General features: G+C 36.9%; 1 protein-coding gene across 1 annotated transcript in view; it reads left to right on the top strand.

Annotated features, from left to right (window-relative positions):
* The first annotated feature begins 861 nt into the window (after nt 1-861).
* The window catches only part of LOC136881924 (zinc finger protein 567), a 55,249-nt gene continuing 33,144 nt past the window's right edge, over nt 862-22,966 (top strand). The window contains exons 1-3 of the mRNA XM_068229357.1: nt 862-906; nt 4,662-4,792; nt 13,491-13,586. Of these exons, the coding sequence (XP_068085458.1) occupies nt 4,727-4,792; nt 13,491-13,586 (162 nt within the window). The 5' untranslated portion in view covers nt 862-906; nt 4,662-4,726. The remainder of the gene's footprint in view (nt 907-4,661; nt 4,793-13,490; nt 13,587-22,966) is intronic.

Below are 22,966 nucleotides of genomic sequence, written 5' to 3' on the forward strand. Positions count from 1 at the left end.
AGGAAAAGAGGGGCACGATTTTACGGTCATCTGAAAAGAATGACAGAAGAAAGTTAACTAAAGAAATCTTTCACTTTTTTGATTCAAACCCCAAAACCACAATTCCCTGGTTTGGAAATACCAAAGAAGACCTGCAAATGCTACATATCTCAGCTGAAGACGCCTTTAACAGAGATCTCTTCCGCAAGAAATATTGACGAACGGGCTAAACCGAGACGAGCAACCGAAGAGAAGACACGGTGCCCCTTGGACAGAGGAGCGTAAGCAGGCCCACTCACAAAGAATGGGGGAAATTTGGGCTCTAAAGAAGGCCAAGTTCAGTGTCAAATGCAACAAGACTTAACGTGGTCCTTGATGGCCCCAGCGAATTATATATATATATATATAATAATAATAATAATAATAATAATAATAATAATAATAACTGTACGGTTTAATTTCTATTATACGACGAATTGGATCTTTAAATTCAGCCAGTTGATCCCTCCTTCGATGGCTGTCCACATACGTTACGAGTTATGGACCGGCTGTCGTATTATTTTTCTCCCCTGCAGCAACTAATGACGAATTTGTGTATTGTGGTCTGTTTATACACGGAGAGGTTAATTTTCTATTATAGATCCTCTGTGGGCTAGATATAGCCGGACATTATACCCAGTACTTGGGAGTTGTTAGCGGTAATACATCCTTTTGTAAATTCAGCCTATTGTCCTGAATGATAGAAATTAAATTTGTACTACATTAAAATCATCGGTTTTGTTTCGAAGTGTGCGGTAAGTTGTTATATGTGACGAGTATTGGCCAGTTGTACAGCTTATTCCGTTCATTGTGTTACATATTTTCTTTATTGAGCAATCGTGATTTCTATCATTTTACACTGTGTTCACAACCTCTAACGTATTGTCGGTAATGTTGAAGTTTCAATAATTTACTTTTACCGAACATACAGATCTCAGCTGAGAACCGCAATAAGTTAATACTAATCTTTCTGTTTCAGCATTCCAGCCTACATATTTTTATATTTAATACTTTTAATTTTTCTTAAATTTTACGCTTACTTAAGCATTAAAAGTGTATACTTCTGTAACTAGCTTTCTACTTGAAAACTCCTGGCCTTTGCCTTACAAGTGCCGGCAAGTCATGTGTTGTAACAATGTACCGTGCAATTAAATTTAGAGGAATGAGGAGCTACGCGGATGATAGTTTCAGAAAGAAATTACAAGATGTAGTGTATAATTTTAATTTTTGTGTTAATGTGTTATTTACCTCTGTGTGCGATTTGAGTTTTACTTTACACTGTCGGCTGCGAAAGATGGTAGTAGGGTTTGAAATCTTGAGATTTGTTCCGTTTAGGATATCTGGAATATTATCTGAATATGTAAAATTCTTGGTATATACCGGTAAGTGTTGTTATGGAGATTCTTCTGTATCACATCATTACTCCACAACACAGCTGTATCCAGTAATTAGTCCTTATGTTTTATTTATCAGTAGAATGTCTCTCCTTCTAAACATATTTCCTGATAATTATTGGTGTGTAAAATATCTTTTTCAGGGGTGAGTGGCGGTGAGATTGCATGGGTTCGAATTCCGCGATGGGTAGCGCAGAAATTGCTTCCGTGGTTACCCCATTTTCTCATTAATTAGCCTTAATTAACTCTTCTATCTTCCTAACACCGAGCTCGATAGCTGCAGTCGCTTAAGTGCGGCCAGTATCCAGTAATCGGGAGATAGTGGGTTCGAACCCCACTGTCGGCAGGCCTGAAGGTGGTTTTCCGTGGTTTCCCATTTTCACACCAGGCAAATGCTGGGGCTGTACGCCAATTAAGGCCACGGTCGCTTCCTTCCCATTCCTAGGCCTTTCCTATCCGATCGTCGCCATATTATCTGTGTCAGTGCGACGTAAAGCAAAAAAAAAAAAATCTTCCTAACCTTAGCCCTTTCCCTTCGATATGTCCGGCTCCATGGCTAAATGGTTAGCGTGCTGGCCTTTGGTCACAGGGGTCCCGGGTTCGATTCCCGGCAGGGTCGGGAATTTTAACCTTAATTGGTTAATTTCGCTGGCACGGGGGCTGGGTGTATGTGTCGTCTTCATCATCATTTCATCCTCATCACGACGCGCAGGTCACCTACGGGTGTCAAATCAAAAGACCTGCATCTGGCGAGCCGAACATGTCCTCGGACACTCCCGGCACTGAAAGCCATACGCCATTTCATTTCCCTTCGATATGTTAGTGCACTAAATTCAGGCTCTGGAAACTGTACAAGGCAGTTACTTGCTAGTAAAACCAGTAATATATTAATAGAATAAACAGTGATGGCCAGAACAAGTAAACGTGGCACACTTTAGTTGTGGCCCCTACGTTGCAATATACAAAGTACAATTGATCATAGTTTCCTCAATAGATGTGAAGTCTGTTTCCTGGTAATGAATAAAAATTTATGCAGTTGGCCACAGGAACGAAGGTTGTATTACATGTGTGAAACATTGTAGTATTCATTGTTAGGGCAGTGTGTTTACTTTTACAGTAAGATATCATTGACTAACAAACATTACTATTGGGTGAAATGAATTTTGTGAGGCATCCCTCAAGGTATTCAACGCAGACAAGTTTTGTACCACCTGGGGAACAAAAACCTGCTAAATATTTAAACCAATTGTTTTGCACAGAACTCCTTTCAAGGGGTGCACTGGTAAGCTCCCCTAGGTCTTAAGACATGACATGCACAGACAAATAATGAAAGGACACTTAAGTAAAGGTTGGTGGCATTATTCAATGAAATGAGCTAATAGCAGTGTTGTATAAATTTGTGTCTTCATTTCAACAGATTCCTTTTCTTCATTTTCCATTTCCAGTCTTCTGGGTAGACTTGTGAATGAAGGACATCCTCAGGTGTGTATCTCTCCTTTACCATGTCCATCCACCTCCTTCTGGGCATTCCCTGATGCCTTTCTCTTATTATTTTCTGTGTAAATACTCGCTTTGGAACACTAGCCTGTTCTATTCTCACCATGTGTCCATACCATTTAAGCTTACTGGTCTCTATCTTGTCTTGCGGTTTAGGGATTCCAATTCTCTCCCTGATTTCTGTGTTTCTGATTTTATCCCTTCACGTCTTCCCTGTTATTCATCCAAGGAATTTCATCTTGGCCTGTTGGATTCTGCCTTCATCATGATTTTTTCTTGTGCATGTGTCTGCAGCATATATCAAAATCGGTGTGTAATACGTAGGGTGCAAATTTTTTTTTGCATTCCTCTGGTATGCCCCAGTTTCAGACTATACATCTCACACATTGATAAAACACATTGGCTTGTTCAGTTCTTTTTCCAATTTCATAATTTTTCTCTCCATCTTCTGCTATTTTTCTTCACATATACTTGAAACTTTCCTTAACATCTAATGGTCTTCCATTTACTTCAATATTTCCAATTTCCTTTCTATTACCTCTTGTCACCACTATAACCATGAACTTCTCCCCACTTATTTTATTACCATATTCCTCTATCTCCTGATTCCATACAGTAACTTGTTTTTGTACTTCCATTTCATCTTCTCCCCATATTACCTTTGCCTCATTGGTTCCCACTTGTGGATTTCATCCATGACTGTAATGAAGTGTAGAGGGGACAATACACATCCTTGTTGAAGTCATGTTTCTACTTTCAACCATTTTGTTTGTCCTATAGTTGTCTTCATATTGATTTCTCATTTTTCATTTTTGGCTTTTATAATTAGTTCTTCTCTCCCTGCCTTCTTTTTTAATAGTGCATCGAAGACAACTTGTGGTACACAGCCATATGCCTCCTCAATATCTGTAAATGTCATCACTAAATCCTGCCTAAACTCGCATCTTTTCTACATCACGTTCTTTAGATTAAACGGAATGAAAACCTTAATAATTATGTTTGCACTGAGGTAAAGGTGAAACATGGAAAATAAATGGTGCCGAGAAAAACAGAGTGGAAGCCTATGAAATGCCGTGTTATCACAAGTTGTTGAAGATCAGATGAATAGAACATGTCTCAAATAAAGAGTTAGTGAATCAGCTTGATGAGAGGAGAATGGTTTGAGAGAATTTATCCTAATAAGGAAAGTTTTGATAGAACAAATCTCAAGGCACTGGAGCACAGTTCAGAGGATAAAAATGGTAGAAAGTTTCCAAGATATGGACCAAGGAGATCAGAGTGATATGCAAACGAATTAGTCACTGAATTCTTCAAGAAATTTTGTGAATTTCAATCACAATCATCGTATGTTGGATTTTTAGAAAGAAAAGTCAACATGCTGTGGTTTCAGTTCCATATGAAACTGTATATTATATAGCTATAAATAAGAAAAGTTTTAAAGTAAAACCAGGGGACTATGATCTCGATATCGACAGATATGTTAAATTAGATATCCTATGGAGGTGATCATTGTATTAGAAGCCATTTAAAACTGGACGTCTTTAGCTATGATCATAACATCCGTCATAGAAAACTTGAAGTCCATAGGTACGATCACGGTCTCAACAATCATTTAAAATTTTGAGTCTTTTTGGTATAATCATATTGTTGACAGTCATATAGAATTACAAGTTTGTTGCTTAGTCTGTTGACAAATAATGTAAGTAGCAATGACAGCAATTAGGAAATATATTTTTCTGGCCTGTGTTTCAGTGTAAGGTCATTGAAAGTAATCAACGATCCCCAGTACCTTCTAACTACTTCAGTGGCAGTGTAAAATGGAGCTGGAAGTAAACATCAAAGAGGAACCAGCCTGGCTTGAAGGAACAAGAAATGCATCACTTGTAAGTCCCATTCCAGATAAATTTATAGAGATCAGAATTTAACCCTTAGTAGCTGAATAAATTTGGTACCACATAATACTGTGTAGTAAAAGGGGAAAGAGCATAGTTGACTATAGCAAAGACTAGACTGCCTCAAGCATCTGTAAATCGCAGTATGTTGTGTGACAATGTTTCATGCTTACTTTGTAACGTTGAAACCTATTGTTGTATCCCATTATATGGCCATCTTGCTGCAATAAATTCTTATTAATAAATTTGGTCAACTCTTAGGAATTACAAACAACAGTAGTCGTGGCATAAGCCCCCAGATTAGAGCCGTTGAGTGGACATTTGGCCTCTAGCATTTACTAGTGGACGGCAGTGCATTCTTTGTTTGATAGTGGCAAAAAGCTGAATTATTGTTGTGGGCTTGATAGTGAAGGAGCCTAGGTTAGGTCCAGGTAGTGACAAATTTGTGATAGGCATTGTCTCAAGATCGAGTCTTCAGTGCATTTCATGTGTTAAGTACCCATTGACTGACTCTGTGTTGTTTAATTGTTTACCTCTGTTGGTTATTGAAATTGATTTCTGAGAGGTGTATGGTTATGAATTTATTCTGCATGGTATGGTAATGAAATCTTTGTGGGATTGACATCATTTCTTGTCATATGTCAGCCAATTGCAGTGCTAGTAGTTGCTGAAGTGATGGAAAATGGTGAGTGCTAGATTGAATTAGGTTATGATCAGTAGATCCCTGGCTCGCATGGTGAACACAATTTTCGCCCAAAAGAATTCCAGATAAGATTTGCATCATTTAAACTTCTGTACAATGTCACTAATGTTGGGTGAGCATGTAGTAAATTCTGTCGTGGCAGTTTGCTGTGAGTATAGCTCGTCTAAAGGAAACACACTGATAAAGGCGGAGATGCCGTGGAATTGTTTTGAGAAGAAGCAAGATATTTTCATCATCTTTCCTTGCTTTGTCTGTTGCTACTCTAATCACAGTCCATTGCTATCCTCTGAGTGTGGATTTCAGTTCAGTGGCTCTTCATCTGATAGCTCAGATGGTAAACTGATGACTTGCTAATTTTGTGTTGGCGAGTGTGATTTGGGTTCTGTCTAGAGGTATGTGAAGAAGCTGTATTATCACAGCACATGCTTGTAGTTGTACTAGCATGAAAGTGAATTCCTGCGCATCATTCTGGCACCTCAGAGTCTTCGAAAACCTTGAAAGTTGGAAGAGAGATGTTCAGTGAATAACTGTGACTTGACGGTGATAATTAAAGTCAAAATTCTTCAGTTAATGCACACTATTGTCAGAATAAATGTGTGTTTGTTGAGTTCTAATTTACAGGCCCTACAGAAGGTAAAGGTGTGAAAATATCAAGGATGTGAGCATTCTGCTTTGTTATGTTCTGTGTCAAACTTGAACCTGGCATATGAGCACACTCCAGATGAAGAACTCTAGGTTTGATAGTTCTTATAATGATACTGCTTCAAAGTTGTACAGATCTCAAAATGATGTTAAAGAAATGTGTGCTATTATCGGAAACTGTTGGTGAGTGTGTTAATGTTTGGGTTGGATTAGTCTGTATTTTTTTCTGTCTGTATCAAATGTACTTTGTTTTAGGGGTCACACCTCTTCTATTTTCCCCTCTGATTAAAATAGAGGATGGTTGGCCCAGTTTCCTTTTTTAAAATAATATCCTCCAATACTACTGCTCCACCATTATCACCACATGGTAAAAATTATTACTCCTGTCTTCATTAGTGTAGTTGAATCACATATCTTTCGTCAGTGTTTTTGAGACTGGATACATCAATCTGCTAAACAGAATGTCAACACAGGTATGATTACTCTGGGTTACCCTCACATCTACAAACTGCTGGAATATATTTGTGTTAAGGAAAAAGGAGATTTGCCTATGGCATATGAGAGTTAAAATCTGAATGTGATTTCTTTCAAAATAAGTATTTTTCTTAGACATTGAATTCATTTAGAAAGGCAGAATAGTAATTAGCTCATTTTATTTCTCAAATACATGTCTGTGTCTATGTTACATAGAGAACCATGTCTAAGGGATCTAGAATATATGATATCTGGGAAAATTCAATTTAATGTGACCCTTCATAGTGGGCTCCAACTCTTTGAGGATTTCTGGCACATTAAAATAACTTTTCTTTCCTCTTTGTAGTTATTTTCCTCCCTACTTTGTGCATGTTTTTCATCCTTTATTTACATCACCTACTGTTCTCTTTCTTCTATATTGAATAGGTTAAGTCAGTATGTTCTAGAATTTTATACTTGAATACACTTTTATTAATAAATTAACTTATATTAGAATGTAAGCTTTTGATGACACTCCCTCCCCCACTTCCTTTCATACCGACGAGGTTTTATGAATCCATGTGAGATTAAAAGGTCTCGTGAGAGTTCATGGAAGATCTGAAATTGCAGATGTACACTACAACACTGCTGATGGTGTTCTCATCCCCACAGTTCTTCACAGAACACTGCATACCATACTAGAAGTAGTAAAATGTTTCATTTGTAGTTGCTTTGAGTTTGGGCTATGTCACATCTTTCCCTGCTATATGACTGTGATGAGCCTTCTTCTTGCATGTTCGTTTTTTATTTTCACACTTGCAAGCATTGAAATATGCTGTTTGAAACAGAATTGTATCAATGCAGCATGTAGCCCCTGTGATCTCAGGAAAACCACAATATTTAGAAAACACTGTAGGGAAAGTTTCCATATTGTCAAGTGAAGGGAACTTAATTTAAAGTGAATAATTTTCTCTTTTCCCGTAATTCAAATGAGTTCAAAAAGAATTTTAAGAACTTTTGAAGGAAGGAAGAGATTGTACTTTCAAATGAAATTCATTTTGGAATCACAGACATTCGCCACAATTAATTTGATATTAAAACTTCAAGACGAAAGTGAGTCCATTTGTTAACATATGAATGGATGAAAACCATAACGGTATAAGTGACATTTTTAAAAAAATGAGTTAAGTGCAAGATGTAACTCTGGGAGGATGTATCCTTTCACCAGCAAAGAGATGCAAGTGATAGCGGTAATATTCTGCGCTCTAGTGATGGTTGGTATAACTACAAATAGCATGCTTCATATGAGTGTTGAAGATGTTTAAATGCCTTTTTCTCTGAATGACCAAAATGCTACTTATACCGTTATGGTTTTCATCCATTCATATTTTTCATCCAGCAATTAATAGGGAAAATGCAAGTTTTACTCAATGAAATGAATAAATTTTGTCTTAGAAATCGGCTATTATTTCGATCACCGTATACCTCTCTCTGTACCTGCTCCATAAGGACCGTTAACCCATTGTGGAATCTCATGCCCTTCTTCCTTATTCCATATCTTTTCCTGGTACAGAGAGGGAAGGATATAGTCGGCTCCCAGTGAGTGGCCTCGATTTGTATTGATGTATAGATGGCGCACAAACTTGATTTGGAGCTGCGACATGCAAAGTAATCCAGGTATTAAGTGGAGTTACATGAATAACTATGAACACGAAGTAACATCAACATGGACAGATTTTGTTCCAACACTCGAGCGCAAAATTGATTACACCTTTAGTACTTCGTGCTATTGGAGCTTCATCAAATTTTAAATATTTTAAAGTGGTTAATCACTTCGCTTTGTTTGCAGCCATTGGAGCACTTAGGCTGAGTATTATTGACCAAAATTCAAAGATAGAATTAACACTCAGATGGTGGTGTCCAGCACACAGTTAAATATTAAAATTGATCAACCAATGCTGAGATGGAAGAATTAGCTATCCAAGAAATTAACACCAGTGAAAAGATGGAGCCTAGGTTTGTGGAAGGTCAATCCGCTCTAGAGAGGAGATTTGCTGAAGCAGACAATACCATTAACAATATGCTCAATGAATCAAATACCAACTTAGAGCAAAGATTCAAGGAAGCAGGTGCATGAATTGAGAAGAGATATTCTGACTCCAGTGGTAAAGTAGAAGCCAAACTCGGTGAATAAAAACCCTATTTCTTGAGAATCTTGAAATTCTCAAGGAAGAAATTAGAGCACAGGATGTAGCGCATATAAGATGGTCTGGCATAACCGCAGGCTTCATAGCCTGAGCCACGCCATATAAAACAAGTCAATAAATCAATAGAGTCTGTAGATTGTGACATTAGAACAGTTCTTCTATCAGTTCAATCGTTCGCTTCCGAATTAAAGGAACTCATATCTGAATTTCAAGAATCGCACAGCCACATATTGCAAGGTCAGATTAAAATGGCCCAAATTCAGGAAAAATTCAGTGAATCATTTAAGTATGATATTAGTAAAATCAATAACGAAATACGGCTTATTAGAACTAGCCAAGGAGAATTTGATAAGCGTTTCACTGGACAGTTAGAAAACACAAATAACAGAAATGTTAATGATCTCTACAAGCTGAAATCTGTATTTCAGTCTAAAGTAAAAAGAGATGACACAAATTAAGCAAAAGGAAAACCTATCATTTTCATCAAGCCGTGCTACTTAAAAGGATATGTCATATACAACAACTCTTATTAAGATCCAAGACGACAAACCAACTAAATTTTCCGGACGAGTTGAGTACACAGCCCGGGAAATTTTACGAAACTTTTGAAGATTATTTACAGACTCTAAGTTACCGGAAGGCAGAGTTCTCTCGTGGTTCATCGCATTTAAGAGTAGTTTTGATACCTACGAGGATTTTAAGAAAGCTGTTCTAAACTGTTTTTTGGATACGGAAACCCAACATCTTGTAAAAGTGCAATTATACTCCAGAAAGTATAATTCTTCAGTCAATACGTCCCGATACTGTGATTATCTTCTCATACAACTTAAGAAAATGCAATTTCTGGATGCTCCACTGCCGGATAAAGAGCTTATCCAGATCATGACTTTGCAATTCCCGTCCCATGTACAGGAGATACTTGTAACTGCTAACATTCGGACCATAGAACACTTGTATGCCACAATAAGGAGACCTGATACTGCTAACAACCAGTTAACTCCTAAAGGGGGCAGGACTAAAGATATTTCTACCAATTCTGCCGAGATTAGGACGCCTGATTGAGAGAACGTAAAACCGAGAGAAGAGAGGCGGAATAACACAACCTCTCTCAGTAGGTATCGTGGATTTCCAAGACGCCAGAATCGTGGTGAAGTTCCCTATAGGAACAGACCTTCTTGGAGAAAACAGGAGGAAGCTCCAGAAGAAAGAAAGTATTATAGAAGAGAAGACCTAGAATGCAGGTGGAAAGAAACGAGAGAATACGCCAGAGAAAGAATCAAACCTAACGATGACCCTGGACAACTTCGTTGGAATACCAGCAGCATATCAGAGCACAAGAGAAGTCTAGTCATGATATTAAATGTAATCACTTTAATTGACTCTGGAGCGCAATCCTCACTTATATCTGACAAACTGATTGAGTCTTTGAAGAATAATAACGACATTTTGCTATTCCAGTTGCATAACTGAAGGTCCAAGGAATAATTCCAGATAAAATATCAAATATAGGATGCAAGCTTTCGTAGAATTTTACATCAGTGGAAAGTCATTTGAGCATATTTTTCTTGTAATAGCACGTATCAACTGTAATATTACTTTAGGGTCAGACTTTATGATAAAATATAGAAGAACCATAAATTACGACGCCAATCTTGTAAGTTTGAGCAATGCTGATTCTCTTGAGCTACAGCTGGTGGATCATGGGGACATAGAGACTGAAGAGATTGGAACCCCTGCCGGAGAGGTCAGTCGTGACTATGTATTACCCGCTGAATGCGAGGATGCACTAGCCGAAGCAATGGTTGTTACGAAGGGTGAACCAGAATAGGACAAAGAAGAGTCCGTACTTGACGAAAAGTCCATAGTCGGTCCCTGGAATTTTATATCCTTATCCAGTGTGGCTGAAGACCCAGAACTCGTAGCCGAATTAGGGAAAGCTGGACAAGAGGTATTCAATATCTATCGAAGTGTATTTGATGACCAACTCGTTGAAATTAAGGGTTTCGTATATCACCTTATTGTAACTGATCATTCCCCTTATAATAGAAAGCCGTATCCGATTCCAAACAAGTTTAGAGACGAAGCCAAAGTCCTTATCCAGCAAATGAAGGAAGATGACAACATTTCGCCTTGCGTTACGCCTTATATCAACCGACTGGCAATTGTTCGCAAGTCTAACGTTCGTATTAGGTTATATCTTGAGGCTCGCGTCTTCAACGAGAGATGGGTTCTCGAATATGATCGTCCTCCTCTATTGAAAGACATCATCAGACGATAGCAAGGATGGATGTTACCCTAGGGGGTATATACAAGGTCTCCAACCTCAAGATATATGTCCAGAAACAAAAACGAGCAAAAGGAAATCCTTCGAGTTTTCTTTAGCCACTGAGGGAGGAATATGTACTAGGAAGCATTAACGGCCTGGAACATTATTGTGTAATGTCAATTAACTGCAACGATACGGCCCGACGTGCGAAGAACTGCAACGGCACGGCTCAGGCAGGCAAACAGCGAGCTATTAACTTCAGAACTTCCACGTTGGAGATTGACGTCATGATCACGTGAACAACGCATGATTGCTTTAGAACATACGAGAAGTACTTTCACTAACATTTTATCCCGTGGAGATATCAAATAATGACATACACGATCTTGTAGTCCATGATTTAAACATCAACATGTGGAAATTTTATTAAAATTGGCCCTCGGATTTAAAAGTTATTCCACAGTAAAAAATGGAATTTTATCGGAAGGGGAGGTAAGCTAACACAGCTGCACGATATAAAAGAACAGCAATCACGTACTCTGCTTCAATTATCTTCGGACTTGTAGTCCAGTGAACAGTGTCGGTCTTAGAATTTTTTAATTATTACTACAACTTGGTAATCTCATCATTTTTAAAGTGTTCAACAGTGCTGGTGATAGTAACTTACCTTACATTTTGGACTTTAACTCGAGTGAACTGGACTATATAAAACTTATAATTTTCTTCTAGACAGAATAACTTAAAACATTTACAACTGATAAACGTGTGCAAGTTAAGGACATTTTCTTGTAAAATAATGCCTCGTTTACTAAAGCAGGCTATCTCATAATAGTGCTTTAATATACACATCTAATGACAATTTTGAACTATCAACGTATTGAATCTTTCGTCGCGAGTGCGTGATGTAGTACCGCAATCAGGACTTGTAAACAATCGCGAGATACAACATTCCGTCATTTGAATAGACTGTGATCTCAGTGTGAAAACACTTGTACATATCCTCCCACTGCTATTTTAAACGACGATTTTCAGAACAATAATTATCAGCAATTTACTGCTGGTGTGCACTTAAGACGATACTGTGTTCGTAGTCTGAAGCAGGTCAGATAAGACACTCGGTAAGTTTTACTAGTCAGTTGAACTGTTTCGTGTTGTATATCCAGCCAAACACGCGTTAAAACCTGAGTGTCAATTATATTCATGTCTACCTGTCAATGTGGGATTGATGACATGGGACATGGGACGTGGTCTCAACTAGGGAGTTTAACGTGGTACCATGGGTGATGACATCACGACACCGGCTGTCAAACATGCTATTCGCTGAACCGCATATCTTCACAAACCATTCCTGAATTCCAGATTATTGTTGATATGGGTGTTTTTCGGACTCTTTTTGAATTCCACAAGACTATCTTTTCATTGGTGGAATATTAGAATCAGTGGTTTAGATAGCAGTTCAACAAACAGTTTATTCACTGTTACTGGAAATCATAATATTCCAACAGTATTATCAGAATATTTAAACTTCTATTCGTAAAGAAATTATAAGATCGAACTTTGTAAGACGAATCTCTTTGCGATATCCTTTTAAGTGTTAAATGTTTAAAGAGAGTCTAGTGGAGACTTGCACAATTTTAAGTGTTAATCATTTAGAAAACAGTGTAGGGAAATTTTCCATATTGTCAAGTGAAGGAAACTTAATTTAAATTCAATAATTTTCTCTTTTCCCATAATTCAAACGAGTTAAAGAAAGAATTTTATGAATTTTTAAAGGAAGAGGTTGTACTTTGAAATGAAATTCATTTAGGAATGACAGACATTCGCCACAATTAATTTGATATTAAAACTTCAAGACGAAATTGAGTCCGTTTATTAAAGTATTTTTTGATGAAGCAAATAACAGGGAAAATGCAAGTCCTACTCAATGAAATGAATAAATTTTGTCTTCAAAATCAGCTATTATTTCGATCAGCGAATACATCTCTCTGTACCTGCTCCATAAGATCCGTTCACCCCTTTGTTGAATCTCAAGCCCTTATTCCTTATTCCGTATATTTTCCCGATACAATATATACGATTTAGTGTTAATGACTATGGCAGCATCCTTCCAAATTCTGTGCGAGATGGCCCCAATTCCATCTCTTCTAGGATATCTTCTGATATGACTAGAAAATATATCTAATTTTATATTTGGTTTTCAGTCCCATTCTTTCTCTAACATAAGGAGTGAAGAAGCCCATTCTCAGTACAGACTTTGGTATTAACAATCTTCTCTCGCTAGAAATCTTTCTTAAACAGTAGTGAAATTTTGAAAGTAACTGTAACACTGGCAGGTAATGAATTATCATGTTCATTTGTTGGTGACTGTATTTGTAGATACGTGTTATATGCATACCTAATATGCCTTATTTTCCACAGGAAAATATTGAACATGTATCAGATATGGTAGTTCTGAAAAATGAAGTTAAATCAGAGTTAACAGAGCCAGGGTCAACACAGGAAAATACTCTTGAGGTAATGTACATAATTTGATAATCCATCTACAGGTAATGAAAATAGTTTAAAAATGGCTCAACAGATATCAGTTGTTAACCCTTCATTTCAATGCATACGATTGATAGTCCTATGGAAAATATACTTTTTTATGAGATTGACTGTTTACTTCGCTAATTTTCATTTTCCTTCAAGATGTTCCACGATCTTGCTTTATGTATTGTGTAGCAGTTAGGATTACCCGAAAGACCAGTACCGTGTTATCACTTGTGACCTGGTATCATTCTTACTAATACTTTTGACTTCGTAAATATTTTCGAACACAGAGTTGCTATAAGATACATTTTTTTTACTCTTACTGGACACTTTACTTGTTGCATCCAAATGAAACACATTTTTAATCTTATTGATTATATTAATTATTGATTTCTAGATCATACAATTATTTGTAGGTATAAGTTGCATGGGATATGTTTGCTTACTATGAGCTATCACTTTTATACTACACATATTGTAGCCATCTCGTGGCAAGCAAAAATATTCTTATTCTTCCTAATATGGTCTGTGGTGTTACTAGTGTATTGTGACTTATAGTATTACTTAAACTTGCAATGAATAAATAAACACTTCAGGAATGAGAGCCTTTCTGTTTCATACTTCATAATGGATACTGTTTGTGAATAGTCCTTGTATGTTGACCGTTTCTCACCTGAATGAATCCGTCACAACCAGGATCACTGCCATCATCCACTGCATAGCATTTGTGTCATCGTCTTTCAGTATGACTATGTTGTTATGGGGTCTTTCAATGGGCCAAGGACACAAATATGAATACAGTAAAACAACAAGAAACAACATCAAAGCACAAAATTACTTATTTGGAGCAGCAGCATATGAACATAAAGCATGGAAGGGGCCCAGGATAATAGACAGTTAAGAGGGCAAGATCTTAAATTACCACTTAACTAGTTGCCAAGTCGAAGTAACCAGCACTACCAAATGAAGTGACACAATTAGAATTGGAGTTAAATATTTTCTTAATGAATAAAGATTTAAATTTCATGAATATCTACAATTGAATTACCATTTTAAATGAATAAAATTACAAGAAATTTGATAACTAATAACTTTAAATAAGTTACTAAATAATATAAAAGTTAACCAATTCTATAAAACAATAAGGATACTGAAAGGTCGATACCTTTCTAGATTATTACTATGAACCTGAGACCATTTAAAAAAATTAATATTTAATTTTAAGATATACCTTTCTAAAATATAGAATACTGGCCAGTAACTAAGTATTAATCTGATTAAATTGAACTTTGTTTCAATTCATTCTTACATGAATGTTTAAGCAATTACGGAAACACAGACACAAGCAAACTCAAAATGTGACTCGAACAGCAAATAAAATCACATGTATAAATAAATCAATTTAAATGACAATAATAAATGGTAGAAAAATTTCCCAAACCAATTACAATATTACAAGGGAAAAACATATTAATGGTCCACAATTAACAGAACAATGTTACACGAACTGAAGCATACAGCTACCCGAGCCAATCTATCATTAATCATTAACAGGCAAGGCCTGCCAAAATTAAAGCATCCACAAGATAAGGGATAAGAACTTAGTGACACAACAAATAAATAATGGAAGGTAAAAAAACAAAACACGGATGTGAATAAGACATGTGAGCATGAACCAAAGGAGAATAAAGAACAGGAGAAACCAATTTCAGTTCCCTAGAATGGCCTAGTTACAGAAGATAAATAAAAATAATTATTAATATATTGATTGATAGTTGGATTTACAGAGTATTTAACAGGTGATCAAAATTGTTATAACATTTAAAGTGAGTGGCTTAGGAAACAGCATGATGTGTATATGAGGGATAATCAAAATTAGGCCCCCAGAACAGCGAAAAGAATGATCCCATAATGATAAATAAACCAACACAGGGCAAAACACAAATTTACAGCACGATTAGAGATCACATATCAAAAACAAGGAAAAATAGAATGAAATACACCGGCCAAAATTTAATAAATATAATAATAATAATAATAATCAAAACCAAGGAAAAATATGGAGGCGAAAATTTAACACAAACAATAATCTCAATGAAACAATTAGAATGACATTAACACTCATAGGCACAAATTACCTCTTGGTTTGGTTTTGATAAAAATCTAGACATGTTAATATGATATTTTTAACCTAATTACAATTGTTTGTTGAGAATATTATTCATCAGGTGGACGTAAAAGTTGTTGCCGAAATTTCCTACGATCGGTAGGCCTAATATTAGTAACGTCACATGATGATCGATGGCTTGTTACTTCAATTTATGGTAATAACTTCAACTAATCCATAGCAGCAGATATTCAGCATGAGTTTGGGAAGTCAAATTGCTTACATTTTTACTGTAGACTATCCAAAATAATGTTATCCAAAATTAACGTATTCTGGTCTCATTCAAAGGTACACACAGACAGCAATTTAGTGCTCACATGGCTTTAAATAAAATAAAAATTGAAAGGTAATAACTGGAAATATAAAAAATTAAGGCTTAACCTTAATCTTCAAGCACATTAACCTGGAGTATTTAAATCCATTCCCCAGATACTCCAATATGTCTTCCAACAAACACGACATGGAGCTCAGCTGAAGCACAATTCAGTGGCTAGCCGGAAGCTCCGCGCGCCAGTATTGATTTTCTATGCAACTGGTTGTGATTATTAATAGTCAGCAATAAAGACAGGAACTGATATTGTTACTAAATAATGTAAATCATACGTACCTAAATATGCTTCAAGCTCTATCAAAGGAATGGGCCTATAGGTTTTCCTTTATCTACAAAAAACCTCTCCATTTCACAATATATTTCCACTCATGTATTTTCCAGCAGTTTCACGGTCTTTACAAGACGTAAATTCAATTAGGCACTTGGGAAAACAAGTCATATCGTTCACACGAAAGTTTATGTTGGTAGGGCACACGTTCATCCTACACGCTTGGAAAATGTCAGTGTTCCAGAAATTGATTCACAAAATACAAGTTCGAATAAGTTCGAAACGCAAGTTCAGTGTGGTACACAACACTCGTGAAAATTCAAAGTCCTTTCAATCCTCGTCGAATAACTAAGTCCCTATGTGGCACTTCCAAAAATAACAAAGTTCCAATGTGTAGAAATAACAAAGTTCCAATGTGTCAAAATACTAAAGTCCCAACACGACACTCGAAGAAAATAAAGTTCCGATGTGTCAAAATATAAAAGTCCCAACACGACACTCGAAGAAAATAAAGTTCCGACAACAATGTTCCAGTATGTCACCTTAAGAAAATAATAAAGTCTTACCGTGACACTTGGCGGAAATAACTACGTTCCAATGAGACGCTTCAGAAAAATAACAAAGTTCCTATATGGCACTTTAAGAAAATATCAAAGTCCAATCACGACACACGAAAAATAACAAAGTTCCAATGTGTCAATATGACTAAGTTCCAACACGATGCTCGCAGAAAATAACAAAGTCCCAATCAGGCACTTCAAGAAGATGATAAAGTCCCGACACAACACTTAGAGAAAATACCGAAGTTCCAATACTTGGATTTCGAAGACTGTCAACTAGAAGTTCGACACACACAATACTCCTCCTGTCACCCGTGTCACAGAGACGGCGGAGTGACAGATACTGAATTCGTAGGTCGGGTGGTCCTCCTTTTACACACGTTCGCATGGAAGTGTCTAGAACCCGGGTATTATCTGCCCTTATAACTTCTATAATACTCGGTGGATTTTCTTGAAATCTTGACAGATGACGTCCATTGTAATGGTTTTTAAGATGGCAGTGTCGAAATAGCGATAAAGTAGCGAAAAATGTACTTTTGAGGGTAAGCTGGAACATAACCATATATGGTTGCGGATAGCTGGCTTACGACGGCCACGTCACTCGCTGGGTACGTCACTGCGTTCGGCGGGCTGCCTACCTTCCACCTCGCGCGAAGTTCAACAAACATACTTCGGACTTCTCTCGTAGCGGCGTTCCCGGTACAGTATATTTCCCTTCTTTTATGGAAAATCATGTATAACGCTATAAGGAAAACGTTAAACTGAACCGATTTGCATTTCCTGATAAAAATTTGTGAAATGAAGCACAGACTGTAACTACAATACAGTGTGTAGAATATATAATTATCTCCTTCTTTTATTGCTCTCATTGTGCAAGTAATGTATTGAACCCTTGAACTTACCATTCCATCGTTGGTCGGCCACAGCTGCTACAGTAGACCAATATATAACTCTTAAATCATGGGTCGTTGCGGGAAGAAATTCGGTCACGATCTTAACCAAACGATGGGATTCAGAAGAGAGCCTAACTACTTGAAATGAGGAGCAAATATGTGCTTACTGACTTTTATTAAATTCGAAATGGCACGACAACATTGTTATTTTAATATAAATCCATGAAATAAAAAAAATATAAATCATTTATTATTGAAGTTTCAAACGCAGTCACATTGCATAGCGTTGATTTATTTCTCACAATTATCGAGGAGTTGCTTCGGAGAAAGTAATAAATTAGTGGACAGCGAAACTGAAAAACTGAAAAAGGAAAGACCTGAAAACCGGGCACCTATTACTCCAAACGAGAACTGAGAATTAATCCACACGATCCGTGGAAAATCTGACTTTCAACAAGTAGAACGCCTGATTTCCTCTCAATTAAGGTTATCCACCAGTCGAATACCCTTGCGGATACGGAACACCCGCCGAATAGACCCTTAATCGAACCAAATTGACTATCAGTTGCTTTGGATAGGTTGCGAAATATTATGGGAAAGCATGGTGTTCACTACGAGTTAACAGCATCATTCACAATTGAAATAAAATTCCACCATGTATTTGTCATTCATGACACCCTTAAGTGATAAAATAATCCCGATGCTAAATATGCATCACCCAAACAGCTGTTCGGTAGGAACCAACAACATGATCCGCGAGGATCTTACGTTACGTCATTCTGAAGGAACAAAACTGCGAAATGCAGGAAACACTTATTCATCACGCATTTGGAAGAAATGCTAAACACTGAAGTTAATTAAAAAGTGGTAAATCACTTGGAAAGTATTATTATCGAACCAATTTTCAGGTTAGAAATGATTATGGTACTCTTAATAAAATTACCGGTCCACATTGAAAAATACAACAAACTTAAGGAAATCTTTCCTTTTTCAACAATGACTACCATTACAGATCCATCTACTTATTGTTTGTCCCAACACACTACCTACAAAGTTAGCACTTAATCGAACTCAACTACGTATATAGATGAAAGAACGACAAAGATTGAAAATAAAAATAATATTACTGGCTGACGAATCAAAACCACATTCGCAACTCAAGTCTCACACTAATACATTGAGTGTCAATATGCACACTATCAAAACGAAACATACGTTAGAACGACAAAAGAATTAAGTCCGTAAAATAAAATAAAATATCAAAGTTATTTTAACTCAACACGCATGGAGAATTACAGTAAAATATTTAATCACCATCAGGTCGATATCCAATGTTGGGCAACCCTCATTCGCCGATAACGGTCCCATATCTTAGGGAGCACCTTCCAGCTGTTGGAGTTGCGCACAAGTTGGCCTCATTATTTCCGATCTAACCCTCTTCATATTTCGTATTTTACTGTAGATGCTACCTTCGCCCAGGTCACTTAGCAAAAACAAAAAAACATCTAATCTGAGACTTGAGTATGTACAGCTGACATCCCATACCTATCGTCGGGCTCACTTAAAATCTGTACATCCTAACACTAATCTCTATGTACACGATACCTTCCTAATTATATCGTCGAGCGTGAACTAGGACGTCTCATCATCAGTATACTCCAAGGATAACATGTGACGTCCTAAATCTATTGTCGGGCGGAAAATGGGTCGTATTATGCTTCCCCTGGCACATCAGGCGAACCAGCAATTTCAAACAAACTCTGACATTTCAGTAATAACCTGGTCAGACTAATAACACACAACGGAACAACGTCTCTTACTATTAAAGAAACGCAAGTCGGAAAATGCAGTAAGTCTCTATCTCGTTACAAAACGTGAACTCGAAAATAAATATACGTGACGAGCAATCCCCCAAATCAAACACGATCTCAGCATGCGCAATGAATTTTTAGGGAAGAAAAAATAATATCCCAACACCCGTCTACAATTTAGTGGATGTTGTCCAAAAATAATAATCATCACTACCGCATTGGAAACCCTCAAATCGTCTACCGTCAATTTCAAATATTTATATCTCTGACTATCCAGTGAAACGAAATTCAATAAATTTATACGGTCACACAACACCAACCGTGTATTCTAAATGCTCTTTTATCCTTGAGGTCACATTATCCTACTATTCATACTGACTTTACTTAACTAGTCACTTGACTTTTACTACCAAGATTTTTAATCTTCACTAGAATCGTTTTTCACTTGGGATCTTACTAGAAATCTACGGTGCCTCACACAGTAGTCGTCTCAAATTTCGGATTGTTAGCGGAATACACTACAGCCTGCCACAATACAGCCTGTCTCACAAATCCTTCCTCGGCAAACATAGCCTGTCTCAAAACTCATTCCCCTCGCCTTATCCCAGCGGTATTACTTAAAATCCAGGCTCCCTTTCACCTTCAGTATTCCTATCACTCTCATCTCCACATGTATAAATTCTTCGCTCTCAATCCATTTTTCTTATATTTCCAAGAACCTTTTCATATTTCGATCCTCTTGTAGAAAGCAATAACCATTATAAAATACACCTCTTTATTTTACTGTTACTACAACTTTCGGACCTCGAGAATACAAGAACACACCGCGATTTTCCGTATCATCGACATACACGATTCACAAAATTTTACTTCCCATGAATAAAACATAACTCTATCGAATTTCACTGGAATTTTCGAAATGCCTGCGATCCTTGTAAAACATACTTGTTAAATGCACTTTTAACATAGGAAAATTTTTATCCCGCGGTAGACATTATTATTATTATTATTATTATTATTATTATTATTAATAATATTATTAATATTATTAATTTCGACAAAAATTTCTGAATTCAAATGATACTTGAAATTTAAGACATTCGCCTCGACTACTTTACCATTATCGCTTTCCTAATTTTCCTCACTTTGGACAATATCTCATAGAACATTAACACCAGATTTAAACGTCGCATTTTACAGTTTCTTGACGTGAAATTTTACAAAACTAAAGATTTTCACACGCTGACCAAAATTATAACACTTCTCGCCTGATAATTACAAATATCAACCCGACACACGTCTTAAAAAATTGGTTGGGACAAACAAAAAAGTTTAACCACAACATAATACAAAATATAGACAGACCTACATTGACATCATCTCCAGCATTCTGGCTACATTTTCGCCAGCTGACCTCATGCTTAGGCGCACATTGGTACAAAGAACATCATCTTCTCAAACATATCAATCTTACAAATACTGCCTTTTCACACGTTATTAAGTGACAACACAAATCACGCACTTTCTTCGTTATAATTTGTACAGCACACCTCCTTCGTTCTGCAGTCGACTGCGACTGTCTCCCTTCTCCCCAGAGTCGGCTTTCAGTCACCGTAATACAACAGGTGTTCAACAGATAACGAAATCAGAACTACTCTGACTAGCTTCCCAACTCCCTTAACACTTTCCAACACACACGAGGTGATACAATAAAATCTGCTATGTACTTTAACAGACGCCTATGCTTTCACAGTTTGTCGGCTAAAGTTCAGAAAATTTCTATCACCTTCCCTTTTTAACAGAAGATGTGGACCACAGCCACGAACATGTACTAAGCTATTTGTAGATCAATCTTATACAATTTTCTGCTGACGACGGGCGTAAGCTTCCACTGCTTCAGAAACCAGACCGACACTGAGAAAAATGCAGAGGGGGGTTTCTTTTATAGTCTTACAGTAGGAGTGACGCTACTCACACCACTACGCTTGATTACGTAATCTGCTAATATCGCGCCCAAGAGACCGATTTTCATGAAACTTGTTCCAGAATTCCGGACAGACTTGTGATTTATTTAGATGTTAACCTCATAATTTTACCACACTCGCAACAGGTGAAATAAATTATTTCTGCCCGGGCGTTTAGCGGGTTTTCTTCATCCATTGACCTTGGCACGTGGAGCTAGTCCACTGATCTGACGCTGATTTGTACTTAGGCTTAACTGCATTTATATTTAACCCTGGGGGTTCTGTCTCCAAGTATGTTTTATGAATAATTTAGACTATTTATTGCTGTATTTACTGTGTTGCCAAAATCTCTCGTTACGCAGAATTCCATGAATTTGAAGAATTGTTCGGTACTCGAAGTCCACCGAGGTGTCACGGTATTTCACGAGCTTACCGCGGGTGAGTTCGTTCCCACGCGACAGCGAGGCTCTGGAAGTGCAACATGGCTGCTCTCAGAAATAAATGTAGCTCGTTATTTGAAATAAATATTGAGAAAAATAAAAAATATGGATGTTAATACACTCAAATATCTCTGGAAACGATATGCTTCCTACTGAAACCTCGATTTAAAGTATACCCCATTTAAGGTTAAAAGAATCAGGTACCTGTAGAAACATTACATAGGGGTTCTACTGTATATGTTGAATGTACCTTACACGTGATTGTCAATAGGGTTATTTTCTCTATTCTGTCCTATTTCGAGATATGTACCCATCTTGTTGTACAGTCAACCTCATCTTGTATTTCATTATCAAATACTTTGAGCTCATCATTTTCTTCTCCCTCAAGGGAAACATGATCTTCATCATGAGTTTTTTGGGAAATGAAATATCAGGATCAGAGAATGATCATCAGCTTCCTCTTCATATTCACTCTCACTAATTTCATACATAATTTCTCACATATCCGCTGCTGACCTGCCATATTTGAACACTGAAACAATGAACAGATTATTACTTTCCTTACTGAAGTACTCCATAGTCATGGAGGTAGTTTCTATGGTGACCAGCATGCAGGGAAGTATTGAAATGAATGGATGGGTCCATCAACCCATTCATCATATATTTAATTTATTGAACAAGTAGAGAAGTCATCAACTGAAAAATATTTTAAAGTCATGTCATAACTACTAACGAGATGAACAAATACACAAGGCTTTTTGCATATAGTGTCCACATTTTATCAGCTACACGCAATTGCATATTAAATCTTGTTCGATTCGATCCACTCAGAGTAGAAGGGTTAAACAGCGTAAAGACGAGCCTTACTGAACATGCCCAGATGATGATAATATTATCTAAGCACAGCTTAGTCGTGGATTCAAGAATGTGC

This window comes from Anabrus simplex, chromosome 10 (genome assembly GCF_040414725.1).
Source record: "Anabrus simplex isolate iqAnaSimp1 chromosome 10, ASM4041472v1, whole genome shotgun sequence".
Taxonomy (NCBI): Eukaryota; Metazoa; Arthropoda; class Insecta; order Orthoptera; family Tettigoniidae; genus Anabrus; species Anabrus simplex.